Below are 26,184 nucleotides of genomic sequence, written 5' to 3' on the forward strand. Positions count from 1 at the left end.
CGAACGATTAACACGAAATAAAAAGCATAATCCCTCCTGAAGCAATACCTAACGGTGGCCCCGGAAGGATAAAGATTGGAAGGAACAAGATGTTTAGATTTAGTCGGTAGGCTTACTACAACCCACCACAGTAGGTATCTGACACTACCAGGAGCCAGCCAGCAGGCGGTGGTATCTGATCAAGATTCCTTCTTGATAACAGACATTGTCCCAATTTGTTGAGTCAATTCGACACAAGACTCAGCCCTTCGGGACTCGGAAACATTTGATGGTTTCTATACCTTTCTTATATAAGGAACGAAAAAATCAAGCTCATTAAATGAAGAATTAGACAATAATAAAAAAGTTATAGAATTAAAAAGATAAATAAAATTGAGTCAAATTAACAAATTGGTTGAAATGAATAAATGGAATAATTGAACCGAATTGATGAGATTAATGAAATGAAGAAATTGAATAGGAAAAAATGAATAAAATAAATAAAATATATATTATAAATAAAATAAATGAAATAGATAAAATCAATAAAAAAATTAAAATAGATAATATGGATAAAATTAATAAAATCAATAAAATTAAACAAAATAAATATAATCAATAAAATTAATAAATGGAAGAAAAACCGATTTAATCTACCTAGCAGTAAAATGAGACATTTTTTACACATATCACTGTTGGAACAATCACGCGAAGTTGGCAGATGGGTAAAAATAATACAAAATTTAATTAAAAAATAATAAAGCAAAAAACTGAAGCAAAATGGGTAGAATGATTATTATAAATCAAATCAATCAAATAAATAAATAAAATTACATCCACTCTAATGAAAACTAGACAATATTATAAATTAAATTAAATTGTAAATAAATCCATAAGAATAAATTAAATTGATTCAAACAAACAAATCGGATGAAATTATTAAAACAATGACTGAATAGAATTAATAAGATGAAGAAACTGATCAAAATATATGAAAAAATAATAAAACAATAAATGAATGAAATAAAATAATTGAATAAAATAAATGAAATGAACTAAATGAATTAACAGAATTAAATAAATTAAATGAACGCAATGAACGCATTGAACGCAATGAACGCAATGAACGCAATGAACGCCATGAACGCAATGAACGCGATGAACGCCATGAATGCAATGAACGCAATGAGCGTAATGAACACAATGAACGCAATGAACGTAATAAATACAAAGAACGCAATGAACGAAATTAACGAAATGAATGCAATGAACGAAATGAACGAAATGAACGAAATGAACGAAATGAACGAAATGAACGAAATGAACGAAATGAACGAAATGAACGAAATGAACGAAATGAACGAAATGAACGAAATGAACGAAATGAACGAAATGAACGAAATGAACGAAATGAACGAAATGAACGAAATGAACGAAATGAACGAAATGAACGAAATGAACGAAATGAACGAAATGAACGAAATGAACGAAATGAACGAAATGAACGAAATGAACGAAATGAACGAAATGAACGAAATGAACGAAATGAACGAAATGAACGAAATGAACGAAATGAACGAAATGAACGAAATGAACGAAATGAACGAAATGAACGAAATGAACGAAATGAACGAAATGAACGAAATGAACGAAATGAACGAAATGAACGAAATGAACGAAATGAACGAAATGAACGAAATGAACGAAATGAACGAAATGAACGAAATGAACGAAATGAACGAAATGAACGAAATGAACGAAATGAACGAAATGAACGAAATGAACGAAATGAACGAAATGAACGAAATGAACGAAATGAACGAAATGAACGAAATGAACGAAATGAACGAAATAAACGAAATGAACGACATGAACGACATGAACGACATGAACGAAATGAACGAAATGAACGAAATGAACGAAATGAACGAAATGAACGAAATGAACGAAATGAACGAAATGAACGAAATGAACGAAATGAACGAAATGATCGAAATGAACGAAATGAACGAAATGAACGAAATGAACGAAATGAACGAAATGAACGAAATGAACGAAATGAACGAAATGAACGAAATGAACGAAATGAACGAAATGACCGAAATGACCGAAATGACCGAAATGAACGAAATACGAATTGAATGAAATGAACGAAATGAACGAAATGAACGAAATGAACGAAATGAACGAAATGAACGAAATGAACGAAATGAACGAAATGAACGAATTGAACGAAATGAACGAAATGAACGAAATGAACGAAATGAACGAATTGAATGAAATGAACGAAATGAACGAAATGAACGAATTGAATGAAATGAACGAAATGAACGAAATGAACAAAATGAATTAAATGAACGAAATGAACGAAATGAACGAAATGAACGAAATGAACGAAATGAACGAATTTAATGAAATGAACGAAATGAACGAAATGAACGAAATGAACGAAATGAACGAAATGAACGAAATGAACGAAATGAACGAAATGAACGAAATGAACGAAATGAACGAAATGAACGAATTGAATGAAATGAACGAAATGAACGAAATGAACGAAATGAACGAAATGAACGAAATGAACGAAATGAACGAAATGAACGAAATGAACGAATTGAACGAAATGAACGAAATGAACGAAATGAACGAAATGAACGAATTGAATGAAATGAACGAAATGAACGAAATGAACGAATTGAATGAAATGAACGAAATGAACGAAATGAACGAAATGAACAAAATGAATTAAATGAACGAAATGAACGAAATGAACGAAATGAACGAAATGAACGAAATGAACGAAATGAACGAATTTAATGAAATGAACGAAATGAACGAAATGAACGAAATGAACGAAATGAACGAAATGAACGAAATGAACGAAATGAACGAAATGAACGAAATGAACGAATTGAATGAAATGAACGAAATGAACTAAATGAACGAAATGAACGAAATTAACGAAATTAACGAAATTAACGAAATTAACGAAATTAACGAAATTAACGAAATTAACGAAATTAACGAAATTAACGAAATTAACGAAATTAACGAAATGAACGAAATGAACGAAATGAATGAAATGAACGAAATGAACGAAATGAACGAAATGAACGAGATGAGCGAAATGAGCGAAATGAACGAAATGAACGAAATGAACGAAATGAACGAAATGAACGAAATGAACGAAATGAACGAAATGAACGAAATGAACGAAATGAACGAAATGAACGAAATGAACGAAATGAACGAAATGAACGAAATGAACAAAATGAACGAAATGAACGAAATGAACGAAATGAACGAAATGAACGAAATGAACGAAATGAACGAAATGAACGAAATTAACGAAATGAACGAAATGAACGAAATGAACGAAATTAACGAAATTAACGAAATGAACGAAATGAACGAAATGAACGAAATGTACGAAATGAACGAAATGAACGAAATGAACGAAATGAACGAAATGAACGAAATGAACGAAATGAACGAAATGAACGAAATGAACGAAATGAACGAAATGAACGAAATAAACGAAATGAACGACATGAACGACATGAACGACATGAACGAAATGAACGAAATGAACGAAATGAACGAAATGAACGAAATGATCGAAATGAACGAAATGAACGAAATGAACGAAATGAACGAAATGAACGAAATGAACGAAATGAACGAAATGAACGAAATGAACGAAATGAACGAAATGAACGAAATGAACGAAATGAACGAAATGAACGACATGAACGACATGAACGACATGAACGACATGAACGACATGAACGAAATGAACGAAATGAACGAAATGAACGAAATGAACGAAATGAACGAAATGAACGAAATGAACGAAATGAACGAAATGAACGAAATGAACGAAATGAACGAAATGATCGAAATGAACGAAATGAACGAAATGAACGAAATGAACGAAATGAACGAAATGAACGAAATGAACGAAATGAACGAAATGATCGAAATGAACGAAATGAACGAAATGAACGAAATGAACGAAATGAACGAAATGAACGAAATGAACGAAATGAACGAAATGAACGAAATGAACGAAATGAACGAAATGAACGAAATGAACGAAATGAACGAAATAAACGAAATGAACGACATGAACGACATGAACGACATGAACGAAATGAACGAAATGAACGAAATGAACGAAATGAACGAAATGAACGAATTGAACGAAATGAACGAAATGAACGAAATGAACGAATTGAATGAAATGAACGAAATGAACGAAATGAACGAATTGAATGAAATGAACGAAATGAACGAAATGAACGAAATGAACGAAATGAACAAAATGAATTAAATGAACGAAATGAACGAAATGAACGAAATGAACGAAATGAACGAAATGAACGAAATGAACGAAATGAACGAAATGAACGAAATGAACGAAATGAACGAAATGAACGAAATGAACGAAATGAACGAAATGAACGAATTGAATGAAATGAACGAAATGAACGAAATGAACGAAATGAACGAAATGAACGAAATGAACGAAATGAACGAAATGAACGAAATGAACGAATTGAATGAAATGAACGAAATGAACGAAATGAACGAAATGAACGAAATTAACGAAATTAACGAAATTAACGAAATTAACGAAATTAACGAAATTAACGAAATTAACGAAATTAACGAAATGAACGAAATGAACGAAATGAATGAAATGAACGAAATGAACGAAATGAACGAAATGAACGAAATGAACGAAATGAACGAAATGAGCGAAATGAACGAAATGAACTAAATGAACGAAATGAACGAAATGAACGAAATGAACGAAATGAACGAAATGAACGAAATGAACGAAATGAACGAAATGAACGAAATGAACGAAATGAACGAAATGAACGAAATGAACGAAATGAACGAAATGAACGAAATGAACGAAATGAACGAAATGAACGAAATGAACGAAATGAACAAAATGAACGAAATGAACGAAATGAACGAAATGAACGAAATGAACGAAATGAACGAAATGAACGAACTTAACGAAATGAACGAAATGAACGAAATGAACGAAATGAACGAAATGAACGAAATGAACGAAATGAACGAAATGAACGAAATGAACGAAATGAACGAAATGAACGAAATGAACGAAATGAACGAAATGAACGAAATGAACGAAATGAACGAAATGAACGAAATGAACGAAATGAACGAAATAAACGAAATGAACGCAATGAACGAATTGAATGAAATGAACGAAATGAACAAAATCAACGAAATGAACAGAATGAACGAAATGAACAAAATTAACGAAGTCGACGAAAATAATTAAATAAACTAAATGAAGAAAATAAAAAAATAAATTAAATGAACAAATAAAATCCATAAAATAAATTAGTAAATGAAATGAGTGAAAAAATTTAACGAATTAAATATGTTAAATTAATAATATGGATAAAAATAATGATGATGAATGATGAAATAAATAAAAAAAGGAAACAGAACATAATTAATGAAGTGATTAAAATGAAAAATCAAAACATTTTTCAAAATGTTATAAAATAAATAGAAAAAATGTATTATGTCCTTTTAAGAATTTGGACGAAATAAATAAAACATTTGACTGAAACAACAGAATAGATTATTGAAATGAATAAAAAGTATAATGAACTCAAATGAACATAATTTAAAAAAAGAATTCTGAATGACTAAATAAATTAAATGATTATATATTTATAATTAGTCAAGCATTTAAAACGAATAAAATTAACAAAACGAATCTAGTTAATGAAGGGAAAGAACTAAAAAAGAGCATTCGGAAAGAAATTTAAAAAAATTGAATAAATAAAACGAATTGTACGAATTCCAGAACCGTTGTTTTAAAAAGTTTTGAAATGTTTTTGAAAATCTTCTTATTTGAATAATAGATAATTAATACACAATACCCTTTCTAGTGTTACCATTCTTTTCTGTTTTCACCTTTTTGTGTTCCTTGTCGGCGTCCTTTAAAATTATCCGGCGTTTCTTTTTAATTGATGGACTTTAATTATTTATCAGGAAACTGAAACGTTCAGTGTGCTTAGGAATTCAAAGATGTGTCTTTGGTCATTTGTTATTTAGTTTTGTCAAATGTCCAACGCACGATGGAAGGGTTTAATGCAAATAGGTGACTAAAATTATTTTGTCTTTAAATATTTCGAGTTCCACTCGTTAGTAACTGACATCAACTTGCTGTCAATTAGACGATATGTCAAAACTAACACCAAATTGGCGTTAGTTAGACGCTAAATCCAAATAGTTCACATAACAACAGCTTAAAATGAGCTTCTTTTCCTGAAGTACATCACGCTTGACTAGGGGTGTGCTCAGGAACAATTTGTTTCCGATTCTTGGAGCTAGCGTCAATCGGGCGGCAGTTTAGTTTTGTCACTAAGACAGTGTCCGATTCTGAGCAGACGAAGTCAAAACGCAAATTCCATAACTAATTCAAAGATGAATTCAGCACAAACATCAAAGGTTCTTTTCCGAATCACCATCATTAATTTTAAAAATAAATAAATTTCATATTCAAGCATGTTATTTCAAATGTAATGACTTCGTTGAATAGCATTAAATTTGAAGCAACATGTCTGAAGCGTAGTCGCGACACTCCGGTTATATCAGCGACAATGTACCATAATTTGGAAACGCAGAAGTTTTTTCCGTTTCCTTTAAAAAAAATGCAAAATGTGAGTTATTCCATTTGGACACCAGCCATTATTTGTGCAACTTAAGTATTCTATCAATTCAGTGGCTCTCAACTTGATATCTGGGCTGCCCCAAATTATATGGTGAGCATTTGTATTATGAGGGGAAACCCATTTCCGTCATAGCCATACAACCCTTTTGAAATTATCAGAAGGCGATGGTTCATTATGGGGCAAATGTGCAATATCACCTGCCTATGTTATCAATAGTTAAATTGACTGTGACAACATAACTATCGCGAGTTGTGAGGTCGGATATGAGACATGCGTCAACAGAACTATTCGGAAGAACACATGCACAAGGCATTTAACGTGGATGTGTCACGCTATTTTTGCTGAAATCTACGAAGACGGGGTTAAGTAGCTTTCGGAACCTTTTGTTTTGTGTACCTATGGAACTTATTTCATCCAAACTGCAATACGAAAGTCAATTTTTTTTTACAAAATAAACTAACGACGATAAAGCAGGACGACAGTGATTGAAATTAACTTTCGATGACGGTGTGGTTGGCTAAGTTGTTAGCGAATTGTTACTTACCCTAAATTCAAAGTTCGTTTAATAAATGGCGAATGAAATGCCACAAATGAATGCCCCCACTTGCAAGTCAATTATGTTAAGACGGTTTGACAAAAAAGACAAATTATTTCATTACCTCAAAAAATAAAAAAAATGTAAACAATACATTTACATACATACGGGGACGAATTTGGCCTGAGTCCTAAGAGTTGCAGATTCGAATCCTGCTTCTGGGGGAATTTTTTCACAATTGCTTTCGTATAACTCTCCATTTTGATCTGTTTTCCCCGTTGGATACCACTTACGTCAAAACCCAATAAAATTAATTAATTGTTTTAAAACGGTGTGTTAATTCAACAACACAAGTGATTCGACCTCAATTCAGTCAAAAAGCTTGTTCCAAGCATCTGAATGTTATTTTCAACACATTCGGCACAGCTACCCAAAATAAAATAGACGAATTTCAAAATTTACTTGCCCCGAACTATTCCTATATACAGTGATTCCTGACCACAACCGCATGTGTACCACGACATCATCATACGGAGAATATTTACTGCCCTGCAGCAAACGACGACGGACAGATGTCGTAACGATAAAATGACAATGCCGGTCAACGATAAACCCCCGCGTGTTTCAGACTATTCCGGAACAACGTGCATTAACTCACATATACCTACGTAGCTATAATATATGTATCTACTGAACGATACAAAATTGTGCTTCATCATAGTATCACACACCGTGCAAAAAAACCGATTGTTTGTGGTTTGATTGGTGTTGATGGTAGTTCCAGCGTTTACGTAAATATGTGTACAGGTTAATGAGCCTGTTTTGGTCCTATTAGGTAGGGTGTCGCACTATTTCGTTAATTACTCCGCCTCTCCAAACGATGGAACACCAATAAATTGATTTCAATAGAATTGCGTCGTTTTTAAGAATCAATAAAATAATAAAAATGGTCTTAACCCCGTGTTTGAGCGCGAAGGCCAAACAAATCGAGTACCGCAATTTTCACCCTACCGTATGAGCTAATGCGTTGAACAAAGATGACAGACGCGGTTTTAACCAATGGCTTCAAAAGGGTAGTGTGATAATAAGAATAGAACGAAAATAGACTCATTACCCTAGCCTCAAACTATTGCACTAGAGGACATCCGAACTACGGGATATGTTTATCGTCTGTGTGCCATTCAAAATACTAACTATACTACTAAAAATACTAACTAACTATATAAGCATGGGATTTAACTGTGCTACCTTTATCCGTGCGATAAAAAGGAACTGCTGGTCGGATGATGAACAATCTTAAGCAGCATGAATGGTCGACAAAAAACTGTATCCATCTTTATGAACGACGTTTATGTTGTGATCTGTTCAACGTTGTTTGGAGCGAAAAGATGTGATATCATACAAAAAGCTATTTGTGTGCGTCTCCATCGAATAACACGATGGTGGAGGTACATGGTGTTTTAATCACATCACAAAGATTTTGATTGGAAGGTTGTTAAGCAAGTAATTTTAATGACGAATATAATACTGAAGGAAATAAAAAAAAATATTCAGGGAAACACAACTACAGAATCACTGGTCCAACATGTGAATCACAATTATATTTGAAATATTATCAAACTTCGTTTAATAACCCTATTAGTGTGAATTTCGAGTAAAACAAAATATACCAGGAAAGCGATAGGGTCGTTTCCTTTCAACTAATTTTGACCACATCAATCGGTTTAATTCAATATCACAATAGGTCCAACCCAAATCATTCATTGGTAATTGCTATTCTATTTTGTCCACATCCGTAAAAGCGGTGCTTTCAATCATAACTGTAATCGTGAATTCGAGGTAGACACGCAGTTAATGAGTACCTACACCAGTAATCGAAAAGGAGCTTGAAATTCTATTGAAACTATGGTACCCTGCTTAATTTCCTCGTTATTGCCTTTCCATGCCAATTATTTCGTCACTATTAAGTACAATTATCCGTTGTTTTTTATCCGTTCCACATTGCACGAAAGAAACCCGCCGTTTTCCATATCATTCATTCACTCATTCACAGCCGATCATCACCGTCTGTAGCGTATTGTAAATGTTATGTCTCTATTTCACGCCTGCCTGCCACTTTATGGAAACATCATCAATCTATATATCGGGCCCCGTTCTTCAACCAACCGCGGCAGACCATCGGATAAGACCCAAGAGGCGCGTCGAGTGCTGTTGAGCGATATCAATTTCACCAGCATGGTACCGGAGCTATCGCGCTCGGCCGATCATCTCTGCCAGCAGGAGGAAAACAACGAGAACCAATCGCCCAACTACTGCAAGGGCAAACTGCTCAAGACTCCGGAGACCGTCAAGGGGTAGATATAATGTAGTATATATCGTACTCTGTCAATAGTGCTGTTTTGTTGAAATTGTTTTTGTTGGATGGTTGCTTGCTGTGTGGGGTCACATACGTGCAAGCCGACCGGTCGATGATGCAGGTTTGCCATCGAATCCCGTTTCAGAGAGGCCGTATCGCAATATGATGCATAATGATGAGTTTATTGAAAATAGTTTCTATTTGGTCAACTGCTTATTTCTCAAGAGCATGAGGAATTCTCATGCAACCATGGTACTTCTGACTGAAGTCAAGGATTCGGGACTATTGAACTTAATGGCACCATGCATGTGTGCACTTGAAAAAACGAAATTTGAAATTTTTATTTGAATATTTTTCGTAACATAATAATAATTTTCTTAATATTTGACGACTATCGGACCAAAAATGGGTGGGAAAAACGAGAAAAGGTATTGAAACAAAACAAATTTTCATTGATTCATAATTTCACAAAAATACCGGTCACTGTCGGGCGACTTTACGGTTTTTTACCGGAACTTTGGCAATAGATGTCGAAAAGAAAGATTTTGGCATATTCTTTAACTCCTTAGTCGCCTTATTGATATTGATCAATTCCTTTTCGATATTCGCCATGAAATTGTTCTAATAGATCCTCCGCTTCATGATTACCCAGAAATTTTCGATTCATGGGGACGACTAGGGACTTCAATCGCTCCATCTCTTCCAGCGACCGTTTCGCGTAATGTGCCGAGGCCAGATCCGACCAGAACACGGTATCGTCCTCCAGGTGATGTTTTCTAATGAAGGCCACAACATGCGGTAAGCACTTCGTGCCTTCCCGTTAACCGCCAATTGCGATGAAAAGAATACTGGTTTCGACATCTTTTCACACTGATTATCATCCACAAGAGGAGCTTCTTTGGGAACCTCGTGTGGGAGTTGTACTTTACGTCGCAGCTCACCTCCTTCTTGGAGAGCGTGAAGTAGCTGTCTCCTGCCAATCATTGCTGTCGAGTGTCAGGTCAGGGGCGTATCGTCGTCCATGATCATAACATCGATGCGCTTCGAAGGGAAGACACGCTTGACGAACATCTTCACCCGTTGATTTTGGGTGACCAATTGCGCATCCGACCTCGACCTTCGCTTTCTCATGACGATATCCATATTGGTCAAATAGTTTTTAGTCTTCCGGTTCAAGGCATGGAAGGATTTCGCCAACTTGTCTGCGCACACAAAGTGCGCTATGGACATCTTTGCTACGGAGGTGGATCCAGCGGTAATCACAAACCATCGAACGTAGTTGCTCCCCTGCTTTTGTCATGGCTACCGTAAAAGAACCCCAGTAAAGTTCAACTGAAAATGAACTGGAATTCTGGCTGGTTCCTGTTCGTATTCCAGCTTCAGTGACACAACCAGAATTCCAGTTCGTTTCCGGCTGAGCTCAACCTTCAAACTACCAAGCCCTCTTCGATACACCAAAATCGACGTTCAATTTGCCATAACATTTTTTGTGTTTAATCGATTTTGATGCAGTTTTTTGCAAAAAAGAACCAGAAATTATTCCAATTTTTAAAAATGCTTTAAAAATTGTATTCGGAGCAACGACCGCGGAGTAAATCCAGATTGCAGTGGGGTACCAACTTTTGGCCATTTTCAGTTTTTCATAAATATTATCAAAACAACGCTAGAATTCCACATGTTTCGACAAGAATTTGTTAGAAATAATCATAATGATTGCACATCATATATGAGTAATACGAATTGGCCAGTCCCTGGGAGCGGTTCCCAAAAGTGGCAATTCATGAACTTACTTTGCATATGCTTTATTATATCAGAAACATTAATTTATTTCAACAAATCTTATCAGATTGTCTACTTAGTATAGCAAGCAATCAATTCAATAAAGGTATAACATAGATTTGCCACTTTCTGACCAGTTCCGGGAATTCCGGAACACGGTTCTTAGGACGAATTTTATTTTTATTTTCTTTTAACATGTGGACACTTGATGACAAGTTCCGGGAATTCCGAAACACGGCTCCCAGGATGACTTTTTTATGATAATCGTGGCATGCGGTACATCAAAAAACATCAACTCGATGATCTATGAAGGAAGAATCCGGACATATGCGGTCACTTGAAGACCCGTTCCGGGAATTCCGGAACATGGTTCCCAAGTCAAATTTTATTTTTTATGATAATCATGGCATGCGGCACATCAAAAATCATCGACTCGAAGATCTATGAAGATTTCAGTCATATACGAAGGCATCCACACATATGCGGATACTTGATGACCCGTGCCGGGAACTCCGAAGCACGATTCGAAGGTCAAATTTCATTTTTTATGATAATCATGTCATGCGGCAAATAAAAGAACAGCAATTCGATAATAAGTGAATAATTCAATCATATTTGAAGACATCCGGACACTTGCTTCCCTGTTCTGTGAATTCCGAAATACGGTTCCATTTTTAGCAATTCATCAAAAATAAAGCTGTTCCGAAAAGTAAATCAGTTCAAATATGCTTTGACCACACATTGTTTTTCGGAAAGTAGAAGGAAAATGATGAAAAATGACGTTTTCTGTACGTCTTTAGCATGTCAAGACGAGGTTTAATGAGAATCTGATGATTTTTTTTTGTAACTTATATTATAAAAATAATGATAACTTTGCTAATGACGCCAAGTCTCTAATTATTTTTTGAAGAGTTAATTCTCCATAATTACTTCTAGGAGGAATCTTCAATAAAATAATTGTGTTAGAAGACTGTCGTAAAACTTTTTCAAGGATATTTGCCCAAAATTTGATTATTTCGGAATTATGTGATCTAAACAGTAAATATCAGTTTTTCAACACTCACCTCACTCTTCTGCATTTTTCCCCTTTAAAGTTCCTAACATGGAAATAAAACCTTATATATAAAATATGAATACGCCAATCAATTCAGCCTTCAAATATACGCCATAACTTGGCATTAACTCGACATATTTGTTAATTTTAGTGATTTTCAAACCCGCTAGGTGGCTATTAGTATTCAAAATAATTTTTAAAAAAAATCGTCAAATGCTCATAAAAACCGATTCTGATGTAATAGAGACAAGCGAAAAATGCCATTTTTCATCATTTTCCTTCTATTTTTCGAAAAATAATATACGGACTAAGCACACTTAAGTTGTTTTATTTTGTAGAACAGTGTTATTTTTGATGAATATCATAAAATGTCAAAAGGTTATTTAACAAAACCTTAAATAACTCATACCATATTAACCGTAGCTGTACACTTTCTTCAGCAAAATTACGCCCCTGTAATCGGCCCAACTATATAAAGTGTTTTCTATACTTTGAAAATTTTGTAGATACCCAGTTTTGAAGAAAAACTACTGAAAAACACCAAAAATTTCAGTTTTTACTAAGTTTTAATGGCTCTGCCGCTCTTATAATTCTAAATTTGTACAAACTAACTATCCAAACTTCTCCACTAGGACCTTCAGAAAATGAAAAAAACTGAAAAAAATCTAAGGTCGTTCAGGAGCACTTCAAGAGGCATGCATTTGAAATTTTATCCAAAATCGGCCCATTTTTCAAGATTAAAATTCGCCACCAGTAGGGAGCATTTTAGCAAATTCACTCCGAAGAAGAAAGTGCTCATAATACCCTAACCTTTCATATAAGAAGTGAGCCCGATGACTTTTTTAACATGATGTCATTTTGGGACACCCTAATGAGGACTCTTGAAGACCCGCTACGAAAACTTCGGAGCACGGTTTCCAGAACGATTTTTTTATGGTAATCATGGCATGCGGCTTAACCAAAAACATCAATTCGATGATTCACGAGGAAAGCAGTCATATATCGTCGCTGTTGTGCTATCTTATGACAAGCGCCATTTTGCACATTTCGAGAAAAACAATTTTTAAAGTTTCAGGTTGAATATCTTGAAATATATAAATGGTATAAACAATTCTAAGAAGACAATTGATGCTTCTATCTATTCTGTATAAATCTCTCAAATATTACGAAGATCGGTTGACTATGTTGCGAGTTTTGACTATAAATGTAAACAAAAGTCGCACTCACACGTGTCATAGGTGTGTATTGATGACAAAATTTGTATGGCGTATCATAATCGTGCATGGAAAATTTTCCATAGGAAAAAATCATCTATTATTAACTTTTATTCATATCTTTGGTTTCATTTGGTCTATAGACAATCCGTGAGATGTATTTTGAAGGAAATGAGTAAGGGAATCTAGAAAAAATAGTCATTTTTGGTTACAGTGTTGCCAAATATGCTATATTTTCAGTTTAAAACTTAAATTGCATTTTTCTAACAATTCTTGTATTTTTGTTTTTAAAATGATTATGCCATTGTGCTTCTCAGATAGTTTTACACATAAAAACATTTTATACATCAAGATAACTTGAACCAATCCCCAGGCACGGTCATTCGAAGCAAAAATTATAAAATTTCGCTGCACGTTTTTCGCTATATCTCAGTAATCAAGCAGAATGTCAAAATTCTGAAAACGCCACTTTGTAGAGATTTTTTAGACAAGTGATGTGGCATATCTAACTCAGTTTACCCCAAAATGGCGTATGTCATAAGATAGCACAACAGCGACGATATGAAGACATCCGGACACATGCGGTCTCTTGATGTTGTGGTTCCGTGGTTTCCAGATCACGGTTCCTTGGCCGAAATATTTTTCTGTATGATCTAAAATGCATATGAAGCAAAGTTGTGATACTACATTACGTTACGGAACTTATTTTTTTAAGTTTTACGAACAATACCGATACTCACCCAAAACAGTGCGGTCACATTTTAGCATTGAAAATGCTTTACTCTACTATATGAGGCAGGGACTAGGTGTAAAACTAAAATCTGATTTCGAACAGTGTCACGAAAATGTGGCATAATTTTAAATTACTGTAGAACTGTTTATTGTTGATGGATTTGCGTCATTTATACACTTATCGAATCAGAGAAGTTCAACTTAAAAATTGGTTGCAACTATAAATTGGTATTTCGACTGCACACTATTGAAAAATCCATATTATTATAAAAACATTGGAAAAATATAAGAAAATATATAAAGTTTTCGCTTACATTTTGTTAATTGTTGATGGATTTTCATACTTCGAACACCAATCGATTCTAAAAATTTCCAGTAAAAAATTATTATCAAATTTATCTGTGTATTTCATCAGCACATTATTGAAATATACGTAAATATGGAATAAATGTGGATAAACGTATCACAATTTTGCGCAAGACTTTCCCTAACACGGACCTCATCTCGACATTCATAAGCATCCTACACATGCCATCGCTTGATATAAAAGGAATGTTTTCCACCAAATTACTTCAGTGCCATGCCTGCTCTGCTGGTAGAACCAGTTAGATTATCACTATTGTTGCTTGTAGAATAGCTGTTAGATCTTTCATTAGATCAGGAGCGACGGAAGGGGAACGTTTGTCTGTGTGCGCCAGAAGAATTTTGTTCGCAGCTTCAAACGACGATGGCGAAACAGAAGCGAGATGGCAAATTGCTGATTTATGCCGTGCGTATCAGCTGTGCAGGCAAGGCTCAAATCGTTTCATAGGATTGTAGTCACGTATCCCGAAACATATTTATTAGCAAACCGTCCTTATTAAGACGAATATATAATGGAAAAGAATTCAATTAATTCCTTTTATTAACTTATATTAAGTTTGTGCTTGATAATTCTGTTCCTTTACCAGTGAAGCATAATATATGCAAATATTCTTCAAAATTATCTACCAACCCGATGGTTTTTCCAAAAGCTTTAAGGAAATCAGTGAATGTGGCAACCCTGCCACTAAGCGAAAGCCACACCGAAAAGAAAATATTTTTATTTGTCGCACAAAAGGATTTTATTTGTCTGCACCAAACAGTTAATAAAAGAGATCGCCTTATGTTAGATAGTGCTCATTTGACATGAGCTGCGAAAGAGGAAGGTTCGTCTGTGTGTATGCAGCAGAAACGAATCGCCGGCAAGGTTCGAATTGTTTCAAAGTATTCTCGTCCCGTATCCCGAAACATAGTTATTAGCAAACTGTCGAATATATAATGGAAAAAAATGATTTGTGCCTTTAAGGGTTAACAATGCTGCATTTTCAATGTAACTGCGGTCGTGTCTTGTACACAACCCTTTATTTTTTTGATTTTGAGCTTACGTTCTCTTATCCAACAGTCATCCTTATGTACATGAAGCAATTCGCATACAGTGGTTGAGTGCAAAAATTAACGAAACACAAACAGATAAAGAATTGGATAGTAATTATCTTTATCACCACACCCCACTCCCAAACCACACTATTGACATTTTATTTTGCGCCTGCTTTACCCTCTGCTCCTTCCACTATAACACCACTCAATATTCATATGCGTAATGAACGCTAATTTTTCTCCGTTGATGTGATGAAAAAAATATCGTTCATCACCAGCTTCTCAACCTCACCTTTACCCCATTTTTAGTGCCAATTTGATTTTCCTTTTTAAGTAAATATTTCGCAGCGATCATAATCAATGCTGAAATTTGTTGGAAATCAAATGAAAAACTCATAAGTAAAATGTCACAGTACACAAGTCGCGACAATATGATGTAATAGAAGCACAAATTTGGAGCGATGAGACACTCACATGTGACCTGTTCTAATCCGCACAGCTTGAAAGCAACAAAACTAATGCTTTTCTGCTCCAGAGTATTTATTTTGTGTACTACGGTTTCACAGACCATTAGCAATCGTTCCTGCACGAAAGAAGAATAAAGCATGTTCCGAAATTCACGGAACCGGTCATCAAATGTGTCCGGGTGACTGTTTTCTTCGTAGATCATTGAGTAGATGTTTTTGATGTGCCGCATAACTGAATTTAAAAAAAAAAAAAGGAAATTAAATATTTTTTTCCTGGTAACTGTGTTTTGGAATTCCCGGAACCGAGAATCAAGCTTCCACATGTATCCCGATGCCTTCATATATTATCATGCTTATCATGAAAAACAAAATTCAACCTGAAAACCGTGTTCCGGAACTGGAACCGGGCATCAAGTGTCCGCATGTATCGGGATGCATCAACGTATTTGATTGCATTCTTCATAGATCTTCAAATTGATGTTTTTTGATGTGCCGCATGCCACAATTATCATAAAAAAAATTCGTCCTGGGAACCGTGTCCCGGAATTCTCGGAACCGAGCATCATGTATCCGGATGCCTTCGTATATGATTGCAAAACTAACATTCGTCCTAGGAACTGCGTTCCGGAATTCCCGGAACTGGTCAGAAAGAGGCAAATCTATATTACACCTTTATTGAATTGATTGCTTGCTATACAACTAAGTAGACAATCTTATAAGATTTGTTGAAATAAATTAGTGTTTTTGATATAGTAAAGCATATGCAATTTGATCTCATGAATGGCCACTTTTGGACCGCTTCTAGGAACTGGAAAATTCGTATTACTCATATAGGAAGTGCAATTATGATGTAAGAAGGTCATTTCTAACAAATTCTCAACAATCTGGATTTACTCCGGGGTTGTAGCTCCGAACACAATTTTTAAAATACTATTTTATCTGCCTCTCGTTTATTCTGCTGTAAATTTTATGCATTGGACATATTCTGTCTATCCACTCATTGAATGCTTACTAGAAGTATATGCTTGAAAATGTACAAAAATCATAGCAGAAGAAAAGAAACGGAAATGGAAAGTATGCTAACTATGCATATTTTTGTTTCTCAGTGCACTTTTATTAATTGACGATTCACCTGTGGTCCCACCACCAGGTGGCAGCATAATCGCACGGAAAATCGGAGAACTTTGCCTCTTTTTTAATGCAAGCGTTGGATGTTGCCTTCATCGGAGTCTTTTTCGTGCTCTAAGACCTTCTAGAAATCTAGGAGATCTTTATTATAGTTAATATTCACGTCAATGTTTAACGCAAACTGATTGGAACATCGGTACTTGGAACGTCAGAACACTGTTAGAGCCTGCGAAAGTCGCCCTACTTGCGTACGAACTGTAAAAGAAAATGTAGAGAATGCAGCCCTTCAGGAGGTTAGATGGAGCAGCACTAAACCCAAATGCGGATTCCTCACTGAAGTGCCACATCTACTACAGTTGCGGTGAGAATGTATCACATGAAGTGGATTTTGCAGTACTTGGTTAGCAGCAACGAGGGTTCATTATATGGAGACCTAGTAAAGAGCAAGTTCCTCAACTATAGCTTGATCAACACCTATCATTATCTGGGGGTATATGAGATTCACGCAAGATTGTACAGCATAACCGATTCCAGAAATATGTGACTGAACATATAGCGACTGTCGGGGGTGTGGAGTATACCCGTTAGCTCGACAAATAAATCGGTCAATAAGAGATAACCGAAATACAGCATAGTACAAAGTCCATGATGCGGTCAGTACAAGAGACAGGTGTTGGGTACCACACGTGGAAATCAGCAGAATGGCTGGTTAGACATTGAATGTCAAAGAGCGACAGAAGTAATAAACCAGGCCAGGAGCCGAATGCTTACAGTGACTACACGGCAAGTTTCAAGCATTCGAAAAATATATGCTCCGAGTGCAGATTGAAATTTCAAATCTTGTTTCCTAATAACCTGAAAATAACATGTTGATTGCAAACAAAATCGATGTTTATCCATGGGAGTCCGCAGCAATCCAAGGTGATTTCTAAGGGGTACGCGGTACGAAAAAGGTTAAGAACCGCTAGACTAGGCAAAGTGATATCGGTGATGTGTCAGTCCGAAAGTTGCCTTCTTTGGACACTGGCAGCATGTGTCAGAGCAAGTTGCTGCTCAACAAATATTCCAATAATTCTAAAACATATTATTCATTTATATTTAAATATTATCATTTCATAAACCAAAAATTCTTCCCCTTTCCTCACAGCATCCCACCCAGCTTCAGCATGACCTCCCCGGGGGTCTCCCAGTGGACCGTCAACGAGAGTAGCATCGCCACGCAGACCACCCAAACCGAGGCGTACTGGGCCGATCGTGGCGATTCGTTCGATTCGTCGAAAAGCTACTCACTAGGATCGCGTTACTCTACCCTCAGCAAACATCACCGCTCGCGCAGCGTCCCGTCGATACGGTGTGCCATCTGCAGGCAGGGTCACCAATCGACGACGCTACGCCCATCGGAGAGTATGCACTATACCCCGCGGGTAACCTTCCAAGAACCGTCGCACAAAATTCGTGGATCACTGCCGGACCTACGGCATGACTGTAACTGTCCGAGGCGATACGGGGGCCCGTCGCTGTACCGGATTCATGGAGATTCTGGCGGATCCACCGACAGTTTGTTGGAAGAAGCGGAAGAATTTCTGAGAAGATCTATCGAGGGAAACATAATGCTGGAGGATCCTGGAGGTCACTGTGAACCACCACTGCCGCCGGCACCAGTGCAACTCATCGCGGGGCCGGCAAAACACCGCAGATGTTCCGAAAATGATATTCAGAGAGGTACGCTATTATTTCAACATATTCAGTTAATTTTCTATTAAATATTTTTATCACACAGACTACATTCCCTCGAAACATGCCCTGCCATTCCTGCCAAAGACGGCCAAGTGTCTCAAGCCGGGACACCTGGCGAAGGTGATATCTCGCAACGGCAGAGTGGTGGTCGGTCGTGTACGATACATTGGCCCGCTGGCGGGCTGTAGTGTGGGAGATGCGGATGAAAAATACGTTGGTCTACAGCTACCCAACAATCTGGGCGAATGTGACGGATCGATCGATGGAAGAAAATTTTTCGATTGGTAAGTTTGGTCATTTTTTGATTTTATTACTTGAATTTATAATTCTTCCATGTCCTTCTGGACAATCCATATCGGCAAGGTACAGACAGCCATCACCACCAGTAATTTGTTTAAGTGGTTGGGTAGGCTTCCGGACGCAATCTAAATCTAGAATCGGTCCAGGAATCAACACCTTCTCTTCGTGCGCCACGGTAGTATGTTCACCTCCACTGTATCGAGTTTGTAGGGAGCTTAACTGCTTCTTTTTGCTGGGAGTCAAAAACGGTGCTGGTTTTGGGATAAGCACATTGTTGCCCTCATAAGATGCTTCAAACCCACATGCCAAACAGTGTGTACTTCCTTTATCGATCAAGTAAACTCCCGCTGATACGGTTGGGATTCTGGTCTTTGAACTATTATTCATTTCCATTTGCTTCAGTTTGACTAAAACGTTAGCTAGTTGTCTCTTCAAGTCTTCCAATTCCACCTTATCGATTTTCGATTCAAACCCCTTCTGCAGTTCATAGGCCTTTGATTTGAGGAACTGCTCCAGTTTGAAAATCTCATCGTGGAGCCGTGCAAGAGCTTGACTAAATTCCATCTGAACGAGATTGTAGCATTCGTATGGAACGTACTTATTCAAATCAGTAGCAAGTGCCCTTAAAGATAATTCTTGTTCCACCATCTCCTTGTCTGCTTTGGTTACCGAAAAGTGGTTTATCTGCTCTGTCACTGTCTGTACGGCCGTGGCAAACTGCTGCCTGTCCTTTTCGATACATCGAATGGCGCATTTCACTTCCCGAATGTCGACCCCCGCTAAATCAAGTTGCCGATAAACATGCTCGAATTTTATGTCGTAATCCAACATTGCCAGACCCAGACATTCCAGATCCGACATTAACTTGGTAAGCCTCTTCTCCTGATCGCACAGCCTACTGTCCAGCAGGTCGATTTGCTGCAAAATCTTCTCGATCGTCCCTAAATCTTCCACCCGCTTTGCCCTAACATTGCTCAATCCAGCTTCTAGCGCTTGAAGACGCGTCAGATACGCTTTTAGTAGAAAGATAACCTGATTGGCATCCTCCGCTCTTCGTCTTGCTATCTCGGCGGCTCTAGCCTCCGGAACAACTGCCAGTAGACTAGGAGTTAAGAAGGCAGTGTCTTGACATTGTCCTGAACTTTCATCTTCGCTTTCATATTCGTTAAACTCATCATCAGCTCCATAATCACCATCAAATCTGCTTTCGGAAACAAATCGAGTGTCATATTCGAATCTGCCTTCGGAATTGCCGGAATCAAATCTACCGACAGATTCAAATCTGCCTCCGGATTCTAGTAGACGTTCTGAACCATATGCATCTTCATGTTCGCCGGTAGATCTGTATCCGCTATGTTTATCTGCAAGTGCGTACCCGCTGGAAGATTCTTCACCGGTTGATCTGTTCCCGCCTGAAGTTTTGTCACGTCTTCGGGAAGGTCTGTGCACTTCTGCTAATTCTTCATGGTCGCTCGCAGCTCTGGAACCTCCTGTAGATTCTCCACGCCCGGTGGCAGACCTGCTTCTGCTTGCGGATTCCCCGTGTTCAACGGTGGATCTGCTCTTACTTGCGGATTTTCCGTGTCTGCGATCAGATCTACTCTCGCCTGCGATTTCTTCAGTTCCACTTTCTCCTCTAGAACCTCCTGCAGACCCTCCTTGACCAACAGTAGATCTGCTCCCGCCATGTCCACTGGCAGATTTGCTCTCGTCAGCGGATTCTCCATGTCCTCCTGCAGCTCTAAAATCGCTCGCAGATCTATCATGCCCATCGACAGGTCTTTTCGCGCCTGCGGACCTTCCACGTCCTTTAGCAGCTCCAGAACGGCCTTCTCCAGATTGACCCGCAAAGGACACCGCAGCAAGTACTCTACTGCTGGACGGTTGTGCCAAATCGATCTGTACATCTACATTTTTCAGCCCCAACCGAGCGATGAGAGCACTCAGGAACTCGAACAGCAAACGCACGTTGACGGTTCCCACGTCCGGAATTTCGAATGCCGTGTTCAGAAGTTTGCTTAATTTTATTTTACGTTTATCGGTCATTTTTGTACGTTCTGGATCCGGGTTTGGCTCAGTTCTGACAGTCTGAATGCAACACTACGGATAGAAACGACAAAGCCTACTTGCTCAAGATTAAAAAATAGAAATGTTCGGGAGGTTTTTCGAAGTCAATTCTTGCAACGGCATGAACAAAATCCACTGCCTGATGGACCGTCATATTGGGGTTGGTCCCCATGACAGTTGGCAGCTAGGAATTGCAAACGTTTTGGGGTAATCCAGAGTACTGGCCGCTATTTATCAGCGTGGAAGCCAATTCGGCTATGGCCTGCGGGTTTTCTGAAGCAGAAGATCTGGCGAGGTTACAGCGGTGCCTAAAAAGTCATGCCCTTGAGTCGGTGCGGAGTCGACTGCTATTGCCAGCAAGTGTTCCACATGATCTCGTGACCCTGGAGACGCTGTATGATAGACCGAAACTGCTGTATAATTTACGCGTTGCTGCAGAAGATCCGAGGAGCTCCAGCGCTGAAGCAGGATATACTGGACACGATGATAGGGTTTGGTATGGCGGTGCAGAATCTCAGTGACCATTTGGATGCCGGAAGACCGTATCTCAATCATCCGATACTTTTGTTTGAGTTGGTAGAGAAGCTTCCAGCGCACAGTAGAGAAGACAGCGCTCTCTCAGCAAGTCCAGCGTGTTTCGTTTTCAAGAACATGAAGCATCGTGTGAAAGCTTGTTCGGAGTTTTCTAACAGAACCGTCGACGACAGCTGGAAGTTAATACAACAACTCAGTTTGTGTCATATTTGTCTTGAGGCACATGGAAGGACGGAGTCGGTGGTTGAATGGTAGGCATGACCGCCACTCATTCCAGTTGGTCTAGTTTCAATCCCAACTGAGGTCGTTGAGATTTTTCTGAGATGAAAAAATCTGTGGTCACGTCTTCCTTCGGAAGGGAAGTAAAGCAGTTGGTCCCTGGTCCATGAGTTGATGGATCGATATCTAGTCCAGATAGTGGACTCACCTCTCTGGCGTCGGTAAAGAAGATGTAAAATTCTAATATCTCCTCCTCCCGTGATACTTATGGAGTGCGCAGTAGTATATAGCAAAAGCAAGTATCGGACTAACATTCCTTCCCTTTCCTTCCGCGATCTACGTTCCGGCCTGGCCAGCACCGGTATTGATCAATAAAACACTTTAGGATTACCAAGAGAAAGGATGTTTCGCTATTCCCAAATATAATTATCTACTGATTCCCTGTGCAACTTCAGCTAGTCCAGATCGATAACGGAGTAGCAGCCAGGGGTGGTCGCACAAGGTCGATAACGGATCGGAGAAAACACTGGTCGACGAAGAGGTGACGAAGCAATTAAGCGTTGTTAGAGAAACGCCACCATTGCATCTTCAGTGGACAGCGAATGTGAAGAGGACGGAGGCAAATTCACAACGGGTCACATTGGAAATAGCAGGACGGTCAGGGGCGTCCAGACATTCATTTTTCGACCGTAAGCAAGCTGGACTTATCACAACAGTCATTGAGGTACACGGAACTCGTAGAAGCATTTCCGCACCTGAGGGGCTTACCGGTCGATGATTATGATCAAGCGGTACCTCGTGGAAGTGTAGGTGTCGGTTACGGAGACAATAGACGCGATCGAGAGCTGGACGACCGGGGTTAATCTGCAAATAGCTCACCCCAAAACGTAGGTGTTGTTAGTCAGCAACTGCAAAGTGGTTCAGCGGATGCAGATCGACGTCGGAGGACACGTGATTGCATCGAAGCATGTATTGAAGCAATGGGGAGTCATAATCGACGACCGGTTGAGCTTCAACAACCACGTCGACTACGCCTGAGAAAAGTCGGTGAAGGCAACGAACGCAATAGCGAGAGTCATGCCAAACGTCGGCGATTCAAGAAGTAGCACGAGACGTCTGCTATCTACTGTTTCGTCATCGATACTCCGATATGGGGTTCCTGCATGGGGTGCTGCGTTGAAATCCAAGCGGAACCGTGAAAAGCTGAACAAGACATTCCGGCTGATGGCCGTACGAGTCGCGAGTGCGTACAAGTGCCAGGATGATCCCCATCTGCATCATTCTGGATGAGGACGTGAAATGCTACCAGCGGAAAAATGCACGTAAGGCAAGGAGACTGGTCCGAGCGGACTCGTTAGCTAAATGGTAGCAGAAGTGGGACAATGCGGAGAAAGGACGGTAGACCCACCAACTCATCCCAAATGTGTCGGCTTGTGTGCATAGGAAGCATGGAGCGGTGAACTTTCATTTGATGCAGTTTTTGTCCGAGCATGGACACTTCCAAAAGTACTTGTATTGGTTTGGACATGCTTCGTCACCCTTTGCTCGAAGTGTGAACGTGCAAGAGGCCCTGGAACACGTGGTCGTCGAATGCCCTAGGTTCAAAGAAGTTCTTAGGAGTATGCCTGGTGTGACAGTTGACAATACCGTCGAAGAGAAGTGCCACGATGAGCATATCTGGGACGCTGTCAAGTGGGTGATTTATACTCTCCGAGCTGCAGAGGAAGTGACGAATGGACCTACAAAGTAGCACAATTGGCCAGAAAGTCGCCGTGAAATTCCGTCACTGGGGACCACTTGAGTAGTACGCAACGTAGCACTGGGGTCGAGTCGTCGGGACGCCAGTACACCGAACGTCAAGTTTCACCGGAATCTCTGGACCTACCACAATACCCCACCGGGTAGCTCGTGAGTAGGGTAGATCCACCGCCGAGGACTAGACCGAGTAGACCGCATCGCATACCTAGCGGTGGGTCGTTGGGCGCCAGAGAAACGAAAGCTAGGCTCCACCCGGAATCGCTGGATAGACCTCAGCTCCAAACGGCTGGCCCGTTGAGTAGGCTAGGTCCACCGCCGGAGACTAGATCGAGTAGATCGGGACGAAGCGGAAAGCTAAATGGCTCATGAAAACGAACATCGGTATCGGGAGAAATTTACCGCCGGGGAATTGACAATAGGGTAGATTCTCCGCCGTGTATTGTCCGACTAAATCGTGACAAGGAAGGGAGCTAATTGGTTCACGAAACAGACATCTGTAGCAAGAAAAATTCCGTTGTCAGGGAGTAGGGTAGTTCACCGCCAGATAATATCCGAGTAGATCTCAATAAAACTAGGAGCTAAATGGCTCAAGGAAGCGAGTATCGGTGACGGTATAAATTCCTCCGTAGAGGAACTATCGCTCGGAGTAGGGTGAGTTCACCGTCTGAAACTATCCGAGTAGATCGTGATAAGGGCGGGAGTAGATTGACTCGCGGAAACAGGAGCTAAATGTATCATGGAATCAGTATCTGAACGGGTCACGGGGACGAGAACTAAAATGGTGACGAAATAGATGGAGGCAAGAAGCGAAGTGTTCGCCATGTTCAGCACAATTTGTGAACAATATGAACGCCAAGGAACATTTGAGAGAGTATCAAGCTGCAACCGATGCAATAGTCCGGAAACGTTACGTGGATGACTACATGGACAGCACTGATGACGATAACGAAGCGGTGGAGCTGTCACACGAAGTCAGACTGGTCCACTCTTTTGGTGGATTTCATCAGCGGAACTGGTTTTCGAATTCCACCAGTTGTGTTTTTTCCCATTCGCCACAAAGTACTGATCCAAGAGCTATGGAGGGAGAGGACTACATGGGTTCAACTGATTCCGGAGAAATTGCTTGGGAAGTGGATGCGGTGGACGAATTTGTTTAATCATCTGAACCAGATTAGCATTACGGGCTGCTACTTTTTTCAGCTGTGAAAGATATCATATAGCTGTAACGGCATATCTACGCAGACGCTAGCGAGGAAGCTTACGCATGTACGCTTACGGATGGAATTTCTATTATGTTAGTCGATGGGAAATCCAAGGTAGCTCCACTTAAGGCACACTCCATCCCACGGTTGGAATTGATGGTAGCGGTAATCGGAGTACGCTTGATGAAGACCATCTTCACTGGGCACTCGCTGGTTTTCGAGAAGACAGTATTATGGTGTGACTCTAAGACGGTACTGTCTTGGATAAATTCGGACCATCGAAGGTATCGAGAGGAATCGAGAAAGGACCGTGATTGTCCTCAGGTGGCCGTTGGTTCCGTGGTGACAACGGTTTGTATTTGCCCGAAGATCAATGGACCGTGGATGCAGATCCAGTCAGCGCGACGACCGATGAAGAGCTGGGGTCACGTCTAGTAGATAAGGAGGTCATCGTACCGTAAGTTCTCGAAACTAACACATTTGCATCGATCGGTAGCACATGTTCATGTACAAAATCTTCCTCGAACAGTGAAGCGACCTTAAGCAGGGGATGAACAAAATCGATCATCAGCTTGCAGAAACCTTCACAACCGCAAATACGAAATGGGGATTCAACTCACCTGGATCGCCTCTTGTGCGGTCATTGAAAACCGCCTTTGCTACAATGGAGTTTTCTCGAACACCGAAAGAAGAAACGTTGGCAACGTTGTTGGTGGAAGCTGAGAGTGTAGTCAATTCAAGAACGCTAACATACATTCCGCTGGAAATGGCGCAGCAGGAAGCTCCAAGATCAAACCACTTCTTCTATTAAGTTTCAGCGGAGTAACACAAACTCCAAAGACGCTAATGGATACTAGACGAGCCTACAGGAACTACTAGCATCTATGCCGAACAGTAGAATAATTTAGGCGACGATGTGTGTGGGAATACCTTCTTACCATCGCACGTCTTACCGTACATAAGTGATGCGAGGAAACGAAGCCGATTGGTGATC

The 26,184-nt window shown here is 39.1% G+C and overlaps 1 protein-coding gene across 1 annotated transcript in view; it reads left to right on the forward strand.

Annotated features, from left to right (window-relative positions):
* The window catches only part of LOC131691348 (uncharacterized), a 108,407-nt gene that overhangs the window by 70,640 nt on the left and 11,583 nt on the right, over positions 1–26,184 (forward strand). Inside the window, exons 4-6 of the mRNA XM_058977668.1 lie at positions 9,420–9,599; positions 18,521–19,095; positions 19,154–19,394. Coding sequence (XP_058833651.1) covers positions 9,420–9,599; positions 18,521–19,095; positions 19,154–19,394 — 996 coding nt within the window. The remainder of the gene's footprint in view (positions 1–9,419; positions 9,600–18,520; positions 19,096–19,153; positions 19,395–26,184) is intronic.

Source organism: Topomyia yanbarensis, chromosome 3 (assembly GCF_030247195.1).
Source record: "Topomyia yanbarensis strain Yona2022 chromosome 3, ASM3024719v1, whole genome shotgun sequence".
Lineage (NCBI taxonomy): Eukaryota > Metazoa > Arthropoda > Insecta > Diptera > Culicidae > Topomyia > Topomyia yanbarensis.